This window comes from Emys orbicularis, chromosome 1 (assembly GCF_028017835.1).
Source record: "Emys orbicularis isolate rEmyOrb1 chromosome 1, rEmyOrb1.hap1, whole genome shotgun sequence".
NCBI lineage: Eukaryota > Metazoa > Chordata > Testudines > Emydidae > Emys > Emys orbicularis.
Genome location: NC_088683.1, coordinates 213,516,497 through 213,534,263, shown reverse-complemented (window position 1 = coordinate 213,534,263; position 17,767 = coordinate 213,516,497). Strand labels below are relative to the sequence as shown.

General features: G+C 42.6%; 1 protein-coding gene across 1 annotated transcript in view; it reads left to right on the top strand.

Annotated features, from left to right (window-relative positions):
- DDX3X (DEAD-box helicase 3 X-linked) overlaps nucleotides 1-17,533 on the top strand; it is a 36,687-nt gene extending 19,154 nt beyond the window's left edge. Inside the window, exons 8-18 of the mRNA XM_065423622.1 lie at nucleotides 1,908-2,043; nucleotides 5,952-6,037; nucleotides 7,141-7,239; nucleotides 7,312-7,472; nucleotides 9,449-9,593; nucleotides 9,705-9,849; nucleotides 10,193-10,374; nucleotides 10,479-10,596; nucleotides 12,356-12,512; nucleotides 14,119-14,267; nucleotides 14,991-17,533. Of these exons, the coding sequence (XP_065279694.1) occupies nucleotides 1,908-2,043; nucleotides 5,952-6,037; nucleotides 7,141-7,239; nucleotides 7,312-7,472; nucleotides 9,449-9,593; nucleotides 9,705-9,849; nucleotides 10,193-10,374; nucleotides 10,479-10,596; nucleotides 12,356-12,512; nucleotides 14,119-14,267; nucleotides 14,991-15,076 (1,464 nt within the window). The 3' untranslated portion in view covers nucleotides 15,077-17,533. The remainder of the gene's footprint in view (nucleotides 1-1,907; nucleotides 2,044-5,951; nucleotides 6,038-7,140; nucleotides 7,240-7,311; nucleotides 7,473-9,448; nucleotides 9,594-9,704; nucleotides 9,850-10,192; nucleotides 10,375-10,478; nucleotides 10,597-12,355; nucleotides 12,513-14,118; nucleotides 14,268-14,990) is intronic.
- The last annotated feature ends 234 nt before the right edge of the window (nucleotides 17,534-17,767 follow it).

Genomic DNA, 17,767 nt, shown 5'->3' with positions numbered 1-17,767 from the left:
GGTTCCTTAGCAGGTTGTATAATCTGTTCCCTCACTTAAGGAACCCTCTGTTTGAACCTGTGGGGTAGCTGTTCAGTCCTCCACCTGTTCCTCAAGGCTTTGTTCTTAGTCACCGAAACTTTGCCCAGAAAGGCAGGGAATTTAGAGGTGCTCATGGCTGACCCTTTCTATACTACCTTTTTACCATGACAAGGTGACCCTATGCCCCCAGCCTTGTTTCCTGCCTGAGTGCTTTTCAGAATTCTATATCAATGGGGACACTTGTCTGTCTGCATCTTACCCCAGACTTTATTTCTTGAGGAGGAGGAGGAGGCGGCTAGCCTCCATATCCTGGATGTAAGAAGTTCCCATACCATCTGCCTTGCCAGAAAAAGATCTTCCAGGGCTTATTCTGGACTGTCTCCTTCCTTATTCAAGAGAATGAAGGAACAGCCAAAGTCTACTCATACCATTGAAGTGGGTTTCTTGTTACAAAGCTGCTGGAGTTCATCTCTTTCTTTCTCCTCCTCTTCTCTCTCCCCCTCCCCCCCCCCCCTTCCTGTAGTAACTGCTCAATCTACCTCAATAACCTATCATGGACATTTGCAGGAAAACAACCTGGTCCTCCATTCTTCAGTAACTGTTCTACCTGCTTCCAGAGCAGACACTGCCTTTGCTGTCATCAGAACCATGCTAAGATCAGCCTCCTCAAACTGCCTCTGTATTGAGTTACTGCTTGGGAGTCTCCTACAGTGGAGCAGCCATAGCGACACCTCAGGTTACTTATCTCAGTAACTCCTGTTACTGTACAGGTGCCATCTTGAGCTTTGTGGCTGAGAAGGAATTGAAGTGGTGGCAGATCTGCTCCTCTAGATGCCTTTTGCATCAGGGCAGAAGTATGTAAAGGTCACAGGTCTGGACATGTGGGTACTGCTGACTACACTCTCTGAGAGTGTATGGGTGCATGCATCCTATGATGGACCACCCATAGGGACAAAACATCTCAAACTTCAGTTACTGTACAGATAAATAAATTCTACTCTTCAGTGAAATAGGGCAGCAACAGGTGAACGCTGCTTTCTGGATACTGCTTGAACACAGCTTTCTGGGTTTTTTGTCAGGCAACCACCAGTGTAAATAGTGTTTTGTCATAAAAGATGACTTTTGTTGTTCTCACCACATGTGATGGCCTGCCAGTATGCCAGTGATCAGGAGACCTGCTATGTAGTCAGTCCACAAGTGCTTTGAGACAACTAATATAGCAAAGATTTATCTGATTAGTGACTGCCTTTCTGGCATCTCTTTATGATGAACTGATCATGACTTGCAGGTTTCTCAGTTTAACACACTGGTCTATTGTGCAAGATTAAACTCTGAATTAAGGACCACTGCAGTACTTTAAAGACAGATTTCATGGGAAAGGGGCAGAGAAGGAACCTAGTGATGCTCTTCTGCTACTGGCTGGTGTTTTGGCAACTTAAAAGCCTGAAAGGTTTTATTGGTGGATATCTTGGTTTATAGAAGTGGTGCAAGAGCTTGTTCTTGCTTCAGTTGTAGTGTGTGTGTGTGTGTGTGTGTGTGTTAGTTATAGGAGAGTTTTTTAGATGGGATGTCACGTGATGAGACCATTAGTTCTGTAGTTATGCATAGGTCTCATTTGCTTGGAAGCCTGACTTCTGATGCAAGAGTTCTACTTGGTCTTAAACTTTTATGCTGCTTATACGTAAGCAAAGAGGAACCAAGTACATGTTTGTCTTTTTAATATGTCAAGTTTTAAAATCTGTTAAATTTGTTTTTTGTGTACATGTACTGAGCAGATTAATCTTATGGATACATGAGTCACTTGGGCTGAGCTATATTTTCAGTGAGAAGGTTCTGAAGTCAGTCCCCCACTAACTTCTCTTCTCCCCCCAAAATGTCTGTTACAGTTCAGTGACCTTGACATGGGAGAAATTATCATGGGCAACATTGAGCTCACTCGCTACACCCGTCCTACTCCAGTTCAGAAACATGCTATACCTATCATCAAGGACAAGAGAGATTTGATGGCCTGTGCTCAGACCGGTAGGTTTCTGACCTTGCACCTATAACAATATTGACTTTCCAGTTCAGCTTGAAATGGGGGTGGGAATTGGATCAAATCTTCAAGCTGCAGATGATTAAAAACCACTAAAAGGAAAGGAAGGAACTGCTTGCTCATGACAGACAAACTTAGTCCTCCTGCATTTCCCACATACTGGGAACTGTAGCCTGCTATCCTTAGAGCAAGAACACACTAGCACAAAATCTGGATTGACCAGTTATAGAGGTGAGGGTAACTTACTTGTCATGCCCTCCTCTGTGGGTGCTAGGTGCCTCTTAGTACTTAGAATACGGCATTTTTAAGGTTTTAGTACATGTCTGAATTGGCAGAAGCAACCATCTTCTGCCATTAAGTTAACTGCCATATTTTTAGTGTTCCTTTGGCCCAAGTGAGATCAGTATTAACTCAGAATGTAGTGAAAGGTAGGGGGGAGTAAAATTATCTGCCTTGAGTTCCTGGTTCAAGTGCTTGCTCGTGTCCATTCCATTGTAGGTGTGTACGTGCTTGGCACATGCACTTGTGCCAGAAGTTTTTTCCCTCTGGTATCCATAGGGGGCCCAGCTCTGATGCCCTCTGGAGTGGCATGCATATGCATCAGTAGAAGGCGCATTGCCAGCTCCCCCCACCCTCTGTTCCTTCTTACTGCCAGTGACTGTGCTGTAACATCTCCTTGCCTCTCTAGGCTTACTCCTCACAACTAGACACAGTTGAGAACTTTCTGTATATAGTTAGAAATTTTAGGTTTATTTTATAGTTCCTTCACTGTGGATTTAGTGTTCATTTGTTAGTCCCAAACAGTACTTGCCTAGGGACAGGGCATGCCCTGGTCTTTAAATGTGCCTGTTGCAAGAAACGCTTGCCAGTCAGTGATTCCCATAGAAGCTGTTTGAAGTGTTTAGGGGAAACCCATATTAGTGACAAGTGTCACATACACAAGAGCTTCAGAGCACAGAACAAAAAGGAGTGAGATTTGTTTCAGAGCGCTCCTTATGGAGTCGGCCCTTACTCCAGCCTCAGAACCAACCAGATTGGATTCTGTTCCTAGCACTGCAGCCTTGTTGCAGAGCACACTGCTGACACCGGCCTCAGACCAGCACCAATCCCCATCCCCTGCTACTGGCTAAAAGGCAAAGTCTGGGAGGGGACATTCTCCTGTGTCCCATTAAAGGGAAGGAGAGGGCCAGAGAATAGCAAAGACCCATGAGGGCTGAGGTGGTTAAGCCCACTTCAAGATCCACCTGCCACCCTGGGGAGCAGCAGAGGCACTCCACACCTGATGGTGCCATCCGTGCTGGAGGCCCTTCAGGCCATTAAGGCTATGGACGTGCCCTGTTTGAGGGGTAAACCTGCTTTGGGACCCTTCCAACAGTCCCCATCAGTGCTGCACCACTCCTTGCCACGGGGTGTCCCATCAGCACTTGCTTGAACAGCACCATCTGCCAGAGTTCCTGGTGTCAGTCCCTGGGCTCAAGGCAGTGATAGCCAGTGGGCTGGTGCAGACCCACAGAGGCGCAGCACCAATCACCAGAGCCCTGGTGCTAGGAGCACCCAAGACACTCTCCCAGTACATGGCACCAATCCAGAGAATTGAGACACCAGTCCCCAGAGCCCTGTTGCTGGACCAACAGTACAGTTCACCACTAGCATGTCCACAGTCTCCAGCATGTCCGTCTACTCACTCAGCTTCCTGCTCCTGCTCGACAGAACAGCATCACTCCTTAAACATAAGGTGTCAATTACCAGGGTACCAGCACCAAGATCATGGCACTGAGAGCCATTGCCCTCGTACAGATCCTCTGCAGAGGTTTGGGACCAGAACTGACAGGATCGGGGTAGACAGGTGGCCTTGGCACTGTCCTGGTCCCCCAGACATGTATCCCCCTCCTCAGGCGCCAACAGCAAGGAGATCTTGCCTGTGGGCTAGGACCACCCATCAAGAGCACCAGCATTCCCTGCTGGGCCACCAGTGACAGCATGGGCCAGTGGCCTGCCCCCTGGCAACTCTGGAACCCCTAGGGATTTCCCCAACCATTGCAGGGGCATAGGTCAGCCTTGGGTATCAGACAGACTGTCAGCAATAGCCTCTCACCTGCCTCAGTCTTGGACATGGAGTCAGAGCAGGCTCCCTGGGTTCAGCAGGGTTGGCAGACCCATACCTGCCTCCTCATCTTCACCTAATGAGGCAATAGCAGAGCCCTTTCACCCGGTTTCCCCCAGGACAATGCCAAGGCTCACCAGGAGCTCTTGAAGAGGGTCACCTTGAACATGGGGCTGGAAATCAAGGAGTTGGCAGAGCCCTTGGACTCCTTGTTTGATGTACGGAGTGCAGCAGCCCCTGCCAGGGTGGCATTGCTGGTGCACAAGGGAGTGATGAAAATCACTAAGGCCCTGTGGTAGACACATTCCTTGCTGTCCCCATCTCCAAGTGGGCAGAGTGAAAATACCCTTAACAGGGACATAGTATCTTTATACCCACCTTGCCCCAAGCTCAGTGATTGTGTCAGCAGCTTAATAGCGCAACAGACAGGGCCAACTGGGATCAATGCCTAAGAACAAAGAGGCTCGATCTCTTTGGTAGAAACTTTTATTCTACATAGACTCCAGCTGAGTGGCCAACCACCAGGCCTTGCTTGGCTGCTATGATTTTAATAGCTGGCAATCCATGGCCAAGTTCTGACTCAGAGCCAGAAAACCCTTCCTGGGTTCCTCTGGCAATCCGAGATGAGGGCAGTGGCCAGAACGGCCCTACAAGTGGCCTCAGATGCAGCAGATCTATGGCCCAAACCATATCCTCAGCTATTTCAATGAGGCGTGTGTTCTAGTTGCAGTCATCGGGCCTTTCAACACAGGTTCAACAGTCAATCCAGGACTTCCCATTCAATGGTTTGGCACTATTTTCAGAACAGACAAACAGTAAATTGCACAGCCTGAAAGACTTGAGGGCTACTTTGTGCACCATGGGCCTATACATGCCAGTGCTGATAAGGAAGTGGCTTAAGCAACAACAGACCCATAGGTTTGGGAGCCAACCTTGGTCAGAGCCCTTATAAAAAAGGGCAAGAGCTATAAGCACCAGCAAGGCCACCAGTCAGTATTCTATACAAACTTGAGCTCCATCCATAACCAACTGGGTGGTAAGCTCCCCCGTTTTCCAACTGTCTCCTGGAACTGGCCGTGGCCTCCTGCCCAGCCGCCAGACCTATTGTCGCAGGATCGTTGTTGGCATGCAGGAGCCAGTCTTACTTCTCTCCACCTCACGGCTTGGATGCTGCATGCACTCTAATCAGGTACAGCAGGTTCTCTTGGAAAGCAGCCCTCCCCCAGAGCAACTTACCTGGCAAAGTGGAAGCACTTCTCCTGCTGGGCACCTGAGCGCAACATCTCCCCAACCCAGTCGTCTTTACAGTTCATCTTGGATTACTTGCTTCATTTAAAGCACGTGGGCCTTGCCTTTTCTTCAGTCAAGGTGTGCCCGGCAGCCATATTGGCTTTCCATCCTCGAATCCAGGGTAAATCTGTATTCTCGCAGGAGATGTCAATCAGGTTCCTGAAGGGCCCTTAATAGCTCTCTCCACCAATCCGGGACCTGGTCCCACCCCTTATACCAGTGCATACATGCGCCACACCAGAGCCAGTCATCTACAGATACCACATGGGGATGGGGGGGGGGGGACTTCCAGCACCGGTGCATGTGGTAAGCGCACACCTACAATAGAATGGACATGAGCAACATCTCAAACACCACTCTTATCTCTTGCCTTGTTAACAATGTCAGGAGCACAGTCTAGTGCAGCTAGGTTGTTTGGAATACTGTGTAAGGTGTTGCAGCTGATAACTTGATGGAAGTATTGATGCTTTTGTCAAGATTAACCTTTGTATTTCTTAATAGGTTCTGGGAAAACTGCTGCATTTCTTCTACCAATATTGAGTCAGATCTATACAGATGGTCCTGGTGATGCTTTGAGGGCTATGAAGGCAAGTTCTTAGATGTGCAGTCCCAGAAATGTGAAAACCAGCTCAGTCCCCTGCAGGATGCTTTCCTTGCCTGCAATTTTTCTGTTAATATTTATTCTTTCTAGATATGTCTGATTATAGTATTCATACTAACAAGCAGTCTGTTTCAGAGAGGCCTGTGCCCAATTTCTTACCCCCAATAATTTAGAGGGCAGCTTCAGAGAGCTGTTCATTTGTTGCTTGTCTGCTCACTTAGAGGCATTGTGGTCCTCTTGTGGGTGGGTGGTGGTGGTGGTGGGTTTTTCTTATTGGCTCACAAACAAACATATTACCATCTAATGAACAAATCCGGTCTTCATTCAGACACTCATAACAAAAGAGGAAGACCTTAAAACAAAACTGCTTGAAGCCAAATTTCAATTCAGTTTAGGCCAGTGGAGGACTACAGAGCTGTTCTTAATGGTCTAGGGCCTAAACTCTTCTTTAGGACTAGTCAGATAATAGAAGTATGAAAGGATCTCTTGCAGTGTGGCTTCCAGAATGAAGGCTGAAAAAACCATACTTGTAATAAGCATGTCTTGTAGCCACTGAAATGTGGCCATTTCTAAGTAAAGTTACTCCATGGTGCAATAAGATCTCTCCCCCCCCCCCCCCCGCCCCCCCATAAAAAATGTCAGAGTATTGAATCCCTTTTGTAAGACTTAAAAATAAGTAATGTTCACAGGGAGTCTTTAAAATCTCTGTAGTTCTGCTCCCTAAAGACCTATTGTTAGCATGGTCACCTAGCATCCCTGATAGTGTAGTTGGGACACAAGTCTTCAGAACCAATGCCTAAAGTATGATTTGAGACTTTCTGCAGTGGAAGACTTCCTGTAGCAACAGGTCCTTTGGAATATAAATAGCCTTGAGAGCCTTGATTGCAGGTAGTGGTCCAGTTTAGAGCAAAGAAAGCTGTAGATGCTCCATTTTGTCTGATCCATGCTCAGCCAAGAGTGGATCCTTGCCGTGCTGGTGGCAAGAAAGTTTCAGAATTGTGGGGGAAGGATGTGCCCGGGGTTTGAAATGTCTTTAGTTTCAACTCTTTAAATTGGAAGTATGTATTTATTCTAAATGTTGTCCTTCAGGAAAATGGAAGGTATGGACGCCGTAAGCAATACCCAATCTCTCTAGTCCTGGCTCCAACTAGAGAACTGGCAGTGCAGATCTATGAAGAAGCCAGAAAGGTATCTTTGGCAACTTGTCTGTATAATATGAGCTTTTTAAAAAACAGAAAATAACTAGTTCTGTTCTTACAGTTTGCATATCGTTCCAAAGTTCGTCCTTGTGTTGTCTACGGTGGTGCTGACATTGGTCAACAGATACGTGACTTGGAACGTGGATGTCACTTGCTTGTGGCAACTCCAGGACGTCTGGTTGACATGATGGAGAGGGGGAAGATTGGATTGGACTTTTGCAAGTAGGTGAAATGATCTGGAATTTGACAGTCTTACAAATGTCTATAGAATTTCTGACAAGATCCTGGAACTTAGCTGTCGTTTTTTTAAACTGAAAAAACCATATAAATGTAAGTAGAAGCGATCCATAGGATTTTTCTCATGTTTTGCTAGACAGTCATTTAGGAAAGGCTTAGTAGTTGAACAGTTAGATTTCACAATACAAATCCCATATATGCCTGTTGTATGAATAATGAACACTTCCCAGGTTCTAAAACACAGCAGTATTTGCATAACACCATTTCTCTTCTCTCCCCCGGCCCTCCAATATTCCTCTGGTCTCACACTCCGATAATGGCTCTCCAGCAGCCTGCACCTATTTAGAAGTCTCCTACAAACTTGCTTCTTGTACTAATCTAGCATGCTGTGGATGAGACACTCTCTAAGCCAGTGTTTCTCAAATGTGGCCACCAGGGCCTTCTCTTGGGTCCACGGCCTTCTCTTGGGTCCACTGCCTCCTGGGTAGTGATTGGGGGGGGGGGGGGGGGGGAGTTGGGTTTGCCCCCCCTTTCCAAATCACAACTGGCCCCTGCTGCCTTGCTACCCACCTCCCCATCCACAGCTTAATTTGTCCCCCAGCTTGCCAGGGTTGAGTAAATCTGCTGTGAAAAGTGATATTTGTAAGTTTAATACTGCTTTTCACTGCCTCCTAGCTAGCTAGTAAGCCTGCTGCTGTGAAAAATATTAACAAACTTTCACAGCAGCAGGCTGCTAGCTAGCAAATCTTTATTAAAAAAGAAAGCCAGCAAAAGAAACAACAAAAGATAAGAACATGCAAAGCACCTTACTCTTGGTTCTGTTCTCTTTAGGTCAGGTAAAGAATGGAGACCACTATGCATTATTTTTATTACTGTTTGCCCAAAAAAACCCCCAAATCCTTCATAAATTACAATGATTTGGACATATTTATGTGCATGTTTTTCCCCTAAAATTAATTACAATTTTTAGGAAAAATTGTTAGAGCAAGCAAGAGTTGGTGGTCACACTCTGAGGCCACCAAAAAATTTGAGAACCCCTACTCTAAGCTGAGGTTCCTGTGGGAATGATCATGCTGTGTGCTCCGAGAATTTTACTGCCAAACTAGCTGTCAAACAAACATATTTGTAAAAGCGTGCCTTAATGCTGTTAAATTGACTAGTTGTCATCTAAAATGACACAGCTAATAAATTCTTCCCAACTAATGTCGGGTCATTCAAGCAGTCATTGAATAATCTTGGCATACTGCATTAAATATTTAATTGCCAATTGTTTAAAAAAAAAAAAAAAAATAGCCTGGCTTGTGTGGGGATAAAAAAAACTACTGTATGTACTTGTTCGTTAGCCCGTTCGTTTATAAGGCGCCCCCCCCATAGGTAAAAATAGCAAAAACTGCATGACCCTTTCATAAGCCAACCCTATATTTCAGGGGTTGGGAAACTTAGGCTCCTGGCCTGTCAGGGTAAGCCACTGGCGGGTTGGGACGTTTTGTTTACTTGGAGCGTCTGCAGGCACAGAGCCCCTCAGCTCCCAGTGGCTGCGGTTTGCTGCTCCAGACCAATGGGGGCGGCAGAAAGCAGCATGGGCCGAGGGATGTGCTGTCCGCCACTTCCTGCTGCTCCCATTGGCCTGGAGCGGTGAACCGCGGCCAGTGGGAGTCTGAATCGGCCAAACCTGCAGATGCGACAGGTAAACAAACCGGCCCGGCCTGCCAGGGTGCTTACCCTGGCAGGCTGCGTGCCAAAGGTTGCCGATCCCTGTATTAGATACTCAATTCAATGATTCTGTAGAGTTTAAAATCCTCAAATTTTGGTGTAGACCCATTTATAAGCCAACCCCCTGATCTTTGATGCGTCTTTTTTTACCAAAAATATTCGGCTTATGAACGAGTATATATGGTAATTTAAAAAAAAAAACCTGTTTTCCTCACTAAGCAATTTTGATCCTGTTCATCTATTCCCAGATACCTAGTACTGGATGAAGCTGATCGCATGCTTGATATGGGGTTTGAGCCTCAAATTCGCCGTATTGTTGAACAAGATACTATGCCACCAAAGGGAGTGCGTCATACCATGATGTTCAGTGCTACTTTTCCCAAGGAAATCCAGGTACTGTCTGGCTTGAGGCTTTTTTGACCTACAAGCTTAATGTAAGTACTTTCTGAACTCCCCCAGTCTTTGTGGGGGAAAAACAGTGGGAATTTTTTTGTCTACCTCTAGATGCTTGCCCGTGACTTCCTGGATGAATATATCTTTCTGGCTGTTGGCAGAGTTGGCTCTACATCTGAGAACATCACACAGAAAGTAGTGTGGGTGGAAGAGTCAGACAAACGGTCATTTCTGCTTGACCTGCTAAATGCCACAGGTAAAGACTGTTTGGGAGAATTTCAACACAGCTCTAATGGCTCAGGTAATGAGAATCTATGTTAGGTGGAGGAAAAGCTGTTAGTCTTTTCCTCCCTGTTTTTTCATATGTTGTGAATGTTTTGGCTTTGACTTAACAGTATGCATGCAAATAAACTACTTGGGTAATATAAACATCATGGGAGGGGGAGTGGCCTTGGTACTCATCTCTCATTGAATGAAGTAATGTAATACACAATTAAACTGGAGCAGAAGATAACTGCCTTTTACCACGTGGGGGGGTGCTAAATATTTGCAGATGTACATTGCTGGTGGCAAATCTGTGGTTTAACTTCTTGCATTAGGTAAAGATTCACTGACTCTGGTGTTCGTGGAGACTAAAAAGGGAGCTGACTCTCTGGAGGACTTTCTCTACCATGAAGGATATGCTTGTACAAGCATTCATGGAGATCGCTCTCAGAGAGACAGAGAGGAAGCTCTACACCAGTTCCGTTCAGGCAGAAGCCCAATTCTGGTTGCCACAGCAGTAAGTGTTTAACTTTTTTTTCTTTCTATAAGACGTTTAGTTTATTTCACTTTGTTCTTGTGAAGCTTTGCTAAGAGCTGACAGTTGAACTTCTTCACCATTAGGTTGCAGCAAGAGGATTGGACATTTCAAATGTGAAACATGTCATAAACTTTGACTTGCCAAGTGACATAGAAGAATATGTACATCGCATTGGTCGTACAGGCCGTGTGGGAAACCTTGGTAAGACTCTTAAGTGCATTGTCTACTAAAAGATGCTCTTCAAATGTAGTATTCCAATGGGTTATAAGTAACACTATATACATTAGCTAATAGAGTAAACTTGAACTACAAAACGAAGCTTACTTGAGGTACTGCTTCAGACAAACCCACTTCTAGTCTTTGCAGCAGTAATCTTAATTCCAGTTTTATTAAACTGAGCAAAATTCCATGCAAGTCTTATTGCTCCAGTCTTTCTTCCATTGGGATACCTTCACTGCCTATTTGACAAAACGCAAATAGTGTTCTTAAAATGAACAACATGTGCTCGTTCATCATATATTTGTTATAGCAGTCTCAGATGTGGCAGAATGTGGGTAAAATGGAGCAGGAGACCTACTATTCTCCCCTAAGGAATTGTCACACATTTAATTAACACTTTAACAAGCATCAGTGTGGAATGGTGGCCGAAGCATGAAGGGGCATACGAATGTTTAGCATATCTGGCATGTAAATACCTTGCAATGCAGGCTACAAAAATGCTGTGCAAATGCCTGTTCTCACTTTCTGGTGATCTTGTAAATAAGAGGGCAGCATTATCTCCTGTAAATGTAAACAAACTTGTTTCTCTTAGTGATTGGCTGAACAAGAAGTAGGACTGAGTGGACTTCTAGGCTGTAAAGTTTTACCTTGTTTTGTTTAAGTGCAGTTACACAACAAAAACTACATTTTGTAAATTGCACTTTCACAACAAATTGCACCACAGTACTTGTATGAGGTGAATTGAAAAATACTTCCTTTTATCATTTTTACAGTGCATATGTTTGTAATAAAAAAATCAAGTGAGCACTGTACTTTGTATTCTGTGTAATTGAAATCAATATATTTGAATGTTGAAAAAAATCCAAAAAAATAATTTAATTGCACACTGTTAAAACAATACCAATCTAATCCGTTTTAATCGATGCAATTTTTTAGTTAATTGCATGTGTTAACTGATAACTTGACAGCCCTAGAAACCAGTACAGCAGAGTTCCAGTTGGCTTTCTTTCTAAAAAAAAAAAAAAAAAAGCTGCTAAATTTTTGCATGCCAAGTGCACATAGACCAACTGCCATTTATGCATGTTCTGTTAAAACACAAACCAATACAAATGAGGAAATAAAAGTATTTGGAATGCAGTCGTTGCTGCAAGGGCTGGTAGAACACCATAATCTGGATTAAAGTTATACCAAGTCCTGTAGGCTGGTTCCCTAACATCAGGTTAATAAAGCAACTTGCCACAAGAGAAGGCTCACTGACACTTCTGCTTCGTTGAGAGAGAGCTCTCAAAGTGAATTCCCAGGGAAGGAAATGGGAACCAACATCATTTGGATGTTGGCTGATTTACTGTAAATCTCAGAGGAAATTCTGCATCTGCTAGGTATCTTCCTACCTGATCCCCAATTACATAGTATTCTAAAGTTTTGTATGTCAAACCTCAAGTAAAGAGAAACTAGCAAGCTTGCATGCACGCCTTCAAGCCTAGTGGTGTCTGTGACAGATGCTTACTTTTATTAGGCAGCTTCCTGTCCTAAGACCAATTTCAAGTATCTTTAAAGTTCAGTACAAGCCTAGCCTGTTTAATATAAACCCCACCAACTAACTCTTTATATATTTTTTTTTTTTTTTTGGTCCTCCTGTTCAAGACACTATTTCTGTGCAGCTCAGATGAACTTGTACTTGAAGCATCATACCAAGTTACCTAATGTTGAGAATCAAATTTTTTTTTTTTTTTTTTTTAAGGCCTTGCCACCTCATTCTTCAATGAGAGGAACATAAACATCACCAAGGACTTGCTAGATCTCCTTGTTGAAGCTAAACAGGAAGTACCATCGTGGTTGGAAAACATGGCTTATGAGCAGATTCATAAGGGTGGTAGCAGTCGTGGGCGTTCGAAGAGGTAACTTGAATAGGACTCTGACTACTTAAGGGCATAATCCATTTCATGCCAGTTCCATGGTTGCAGGTTCGGGTTCCTATTGCCTAAACCTTTGCTTTAATTACACTTCAGATTGGCGAGTTAGCTAAAACTGTCTTCCAATGTTGATATATTTTAGTACTGCTGTCGCTGTGATTGCACTGTGGCTCCTCTAAACTGCTCCAAGTTGTTGGTCTTAACATTTGCCTTCCTTTAGAGTAGAGTTGGAAATACAAATGATCTCTGAGAATTTGCTTTTTCTATTAGAAGTTTTTCTTCAGTTTGCTTCAAACTGAGCCCCTCATAGGAAGCCACATCTTGTCATTTAAGTCCCCTCTATGCTAAAATGTCCTATTCTGAAAGTCTCCAAAATCCAGCTAAAGAGATTAGGAACAAACTCCTCTTTTGAGCTGGATAATCATTTTGGGATGAGGAACAAGTAAGACCAAAATTTTTTTTAAACATTAGAAATGGTTGGAAAACTGGACTTTCAAGATTTACTGTAAAGTGGGTTCTGATGTTAAGCAGATGAATTTGTTTAGCAAGTTAACCATTTTTGATTTAGTGAATGGGGCTGTTTAGTATTGTAGTGAATCTTTAGTGTTCACCCATAAATTGCTTTTGCTTTATTTACATGTTAAAGGGAGCAGGATTATTCATGTTGGAAGGGCAACAAAAGTGTGCTTTTCCACTTGGAATAGAATAGATGTGCTTTTTATTTATTTTATTTTTTAAAGCTGCTATTATGCAGTATAAAGCAAGGTCTCAATCCTATTGCATCAGCTGAGACACTTTTTACTGCTGTATATGATATTTATTCTGTCCTGTTAACCAACAAATGAATTGCTGCTATGTGGACAGGAATATTTCTTGTTGCAGTGCTATACTGTGGGTTCCAAGCCAGTAAACATGGGGCTGAAGATATTGTAGCCATCTTTGTAGATGGCTATAGATTAAGAGGGAGTGAACTCCTTCATACAGGAAAAACAACTTTAGATGGTGCAGCAGAATAAATCAATAGCATAATTGGTTTTTTATTTAAAAAAAGTGCTTATGAAATGTCACTAGTTTGGTTTTTTATTTTCATATTAATGATATATAGGTATCAGTTTGTGGAGTGAATTATTAATGGTATGTGTCATTAGTTCCTTAAATAGCTAGTACTGCTCTTCAGCTGCTTCCTCTACCCCAGTTGTACAGGGGTGGGTTGTACTGCATCGGACCTAGAACTGAACTCTAGAAAAGCAACTCTTGTTAATTAGTGTAGGTTTCTACATTCTTGCAATTGGTTATGGTTTATTCAACTGAAAAGTAAGCCATGTAGATTGAACAGTAGCACCTTTTCCTCAGCTTATTTCAAATGGCATGTTGACAGTCTCGTGCTGTCCAAGTAGCAATGAGAGGCTTGCAAGCAACAAACTCTGGTGCTGAAATTAAGCAATAAGGGCACTGCTATATTCTGCAAATATTCATTTCAAACCGCTTTACAAAACTCTACCCTAGTTTTCAAAGCTGCTATCTTAATGGCATTCTACCAGAATGCAATAAGAACAAGCTGTGAATAATATTATTGCTTCTTCCTGTATAGTCGGTTCAGTGGAGGATTTGGTGCCAGAGACTATCGAACAAGTAGCGGTGGCAGCAGTAGTAGCTTTAGCAGTAGTCGACCAAGCAGCAGCCGCAGCGGTGGTGGTGGCAGTAGCAGCAGCGGCCATGGAGGCAGCAGAGGATTTGGAGGTAATTGTCTGTCTGGAATCAAATACAAAGGAGGGAGCTGGTGGTGGCAGCTTCAAAACAAGCTCTGAATCCTTTTTTTTAGGAAAACTAGGTCTTGTCTTAAAACAAATGTATAAAGTAGCCAACTCTCAAATGTCTGTAAGGGCTGTGAATTTACTATAGCCTGTTACACTGAACTTCTAAATTCAGAGGATGATTTAGCTGGCACAGTAATATCCTTTGTGGTACCCAAAATTATGGTAAGCAGGTTACACACTGAAGCTTTCCTAATCTTAGTTTTAGCTTTACCATACCATGTATAGTCAGTGTCTCTTCTCTTCTCTCTCTCCCTCCCCCCCACACACACAGTCGTTGGTCCACAGAAAACTTCTGTCCAGGGAAGAAGCAAAAAAGGGGGTAGATTAGTGATTCTCAAACTTTTTTTGTACTGGTGACCCCTTTCACATAGCAAGCCTCTGAGTGCAGATCTCTCTTCCCTCCCTCCCCCCCCCCCCAATAAATTAAAAACACTTTTAAAAATGTATTTAACACCATTATAAATGCTCGATGCAAAGCAGGGTCTGGGGTGGGGGCTGACAGCTCACAACCCCCCATGTAATAACCTCACAACCCCCTGAGGGGTCCCAACCCCAGTTTGAGAACCCCTGGGGTAGACTGAACGGATGTAAAGGTTTTAGTAAGTTAAGAAAAAGCTGATGTGGTTTTTTTTCCCCCCCCGAATAGGTGGTGGCTATGGAGGTGGCTTCTACAACAGTGATGGATATGGAGGAAACTATAACTCCCAGGGGGTTGACTGGTGGGGCAACTGAATCTGCTTGCAGCAGATATCCTACCAAACAAGCTAATATGGAAACCACATGTAACTTAGCCAGACTATACCTTGTGTAGCTTCAAGAACTCGCAGTACATTACCAGCTGTGATTCTCCACTGAAATTTTTTTTAAGGGAGCTCAAGGTCACAGAAGAAACAAAAGGAACAAGCAGCCCTATTTTGAAGGTGAAGATTCCATTGCTGTAGTCAGGATTAACTCCCCTCCCAGCCACCCCCAACCCCAAACTGCATTTCTAATTTTGTGACTGAGGATCATTTGTTTGTTAATGTACTGTGCCTTTAACTTTAGACAACTTTTATTTTGATGTCCTGTTGGCTCAGTAATGCTCAAGATATCAATTGTTGACAAAATCAAAATTACTGAACTTGAGCTAAAATCAAACCTTGGCACACAGGTGTGATACAACTTAAACAGGAATCATCGATTCATCCATAATATTACAAAAACTTATGCGGTAGCCTGCATTAGGGCTTTTGATACTTGCAGATTTGAAAAAAAACCAAACAAACATCTTGAAGCATATCAATGGAATTCGTTTCTAATGTGGCAAAACTGTACTAAGTTAAAGTTCTGATTTGCTCACTCTATCCTGGATAGGTACTTAGAACCTGATAGTCTTTAATAAGCCATTCCAGTCATGATGAGATGATGTATGGATACATGCATACATTAAAAGCACTGTTTTTGAAGTTAATGCAAGTAAATACAGCAATTCCTTTTTCAATGTTTAGGCAGATCATTAATGTGAGCTAGCCAAATGTGGGCAGAATATTACAGGGAGCGTTTAAAGGTCTGATAACTTGAAATAGTTTTTAGGAGAATTCATCTATTTAGACTTTTTAAAAATGCCTGCCATATGAAATTGAAATGGTAGAATGGCTGACCACGACAGTGACTGGTCCTCCTTAAGGGCCTGACTGATTTTGGTCTAATAACGCATGCTAGTGTTGATGTTTTTTGGTCAAGAGGGTATGAACAGGAAGAATTATGCAGCAGGCTTTATTTTAATGCAGATTCACATTACTCTGTTCAAGCTGCGTTGAGATGTTAAACTGGCTTACTGTAGACTTTGTAAAATGGCTCCAGAAGAGTAACAAACAAATCTTGAGATCACAGAGGTTGGAAATGTACATAACTGCACAAGGTTTCAATTCTGCTATTAAAGTGCAGTTTTAGTCAGTTTTAGTTGCATAGGTTTCCATTGTATTTATAGTCTGTTTATGCTAAATCTGGCCAAAGATAAGTATTGTCCACCAGTAAAATGCCTCTGCCACTTGGAATTTCTGTGCTAACTCTTGTGGCCAGAGCCATTATCAACTCTTAATCTACAGTGGCATAGGAAAATGGCAAAAATCTCCTAAAGTGCAATAGATTTTTTCAAGTGTATTGTGCCTTGTTCTAAAACTTTTATTGAGTAGGTGCACTTGACAGTATTGAGGTCATTTGTTATGGTGCTATTTCAATTAGTCTAGGTTTAGGCCCTTGTACATTTTGCCCATAACTTTTTACAAAATACTTCTTTTATTGCACATTCAGAGAATTTTATATATGTCTTGTGTGCGTGTCCTTAACTTCCAATCTTATTTTGTCTCTTGGAGATTGAACGCAGCTTGTCTAAGGAGAAGGAACTAGATTCTAAAATTTATTTGGGACCATGGGGATGATAGCTGGGAAGAAAACTATTTGCACACGAGATTTCTAGATACTTTTTGCTGCTAGTTTTGTGTAATATTTATTGAACATTTTTGACAAATATTTATTTTTGTAAGCCTAAAAGTGATTCTTTGAAAGTTTAAAGAAACTTGACCAAAAGACAGTACAAAAACACTGGCACTTGAATGTTGAATGTCACCGTATGCGTGAAATTATATATTTCGGGGTAGTGTGAGCTTTTAATGTTTAAGTCATATTAAACTCTTAAGTCAAATTAAGCAGACCCGGCATTGGCGGTGTAGCCATAACTTTCTGATAGTAAAACAAAAATTGGCAACTTAAAATTAAACATGCCAAGGTTTTGATACACTTGTCTTAAGATATTAATGAAACACTTCTAAACACTGATGTGAAGTGTCCAGATTCTCAGATGTTTGTTTGCGTGAGTTTTGTTTAGTTGTGTGTGGTTTTTTGTTTTCGTTTTTTATTTTTCAGTGAATGTCTGGCACATTGCAATCCTCAAACATGTGGTTATCTTTGTTGTATTGGCATAATCAGTGACTTGTGCATTTTAGCAAGTTTTATCAGCCAGCAATATTTTCAGTTCAGAAATAAGGATTAAAAATCATATGCAAAGAATGGGTTTAAACTTGCTGAATGTAAAAATTCAACTTCAAGTCACTGTAGGTTTAGTAATTGCTTATTGTATTAGTTTAGATGCTAGCACTGCATGTGCTGTGCATTACTCTTGATTTTATTAAAATAAAAAGTTGAACTGCACAGAGTCCACTCATTTTTTTTTAAGTGTCACTGTTTCATGTATCATGCCTGTAAACTGAATAATTTGGTGCAATCTCTGATCTTGCAACTTCGTAGCACGTTAAAGTGCTGGCTGAGATAATGAACCATCTGGCGCCTGACCCATTTATGCTAGTACAAAATATAGTGGCAGAGTTGTCCTGTATACCCATCATTTGAGATGGGCAGGTGTTGCCTCAGTTGTATATGAGAGAT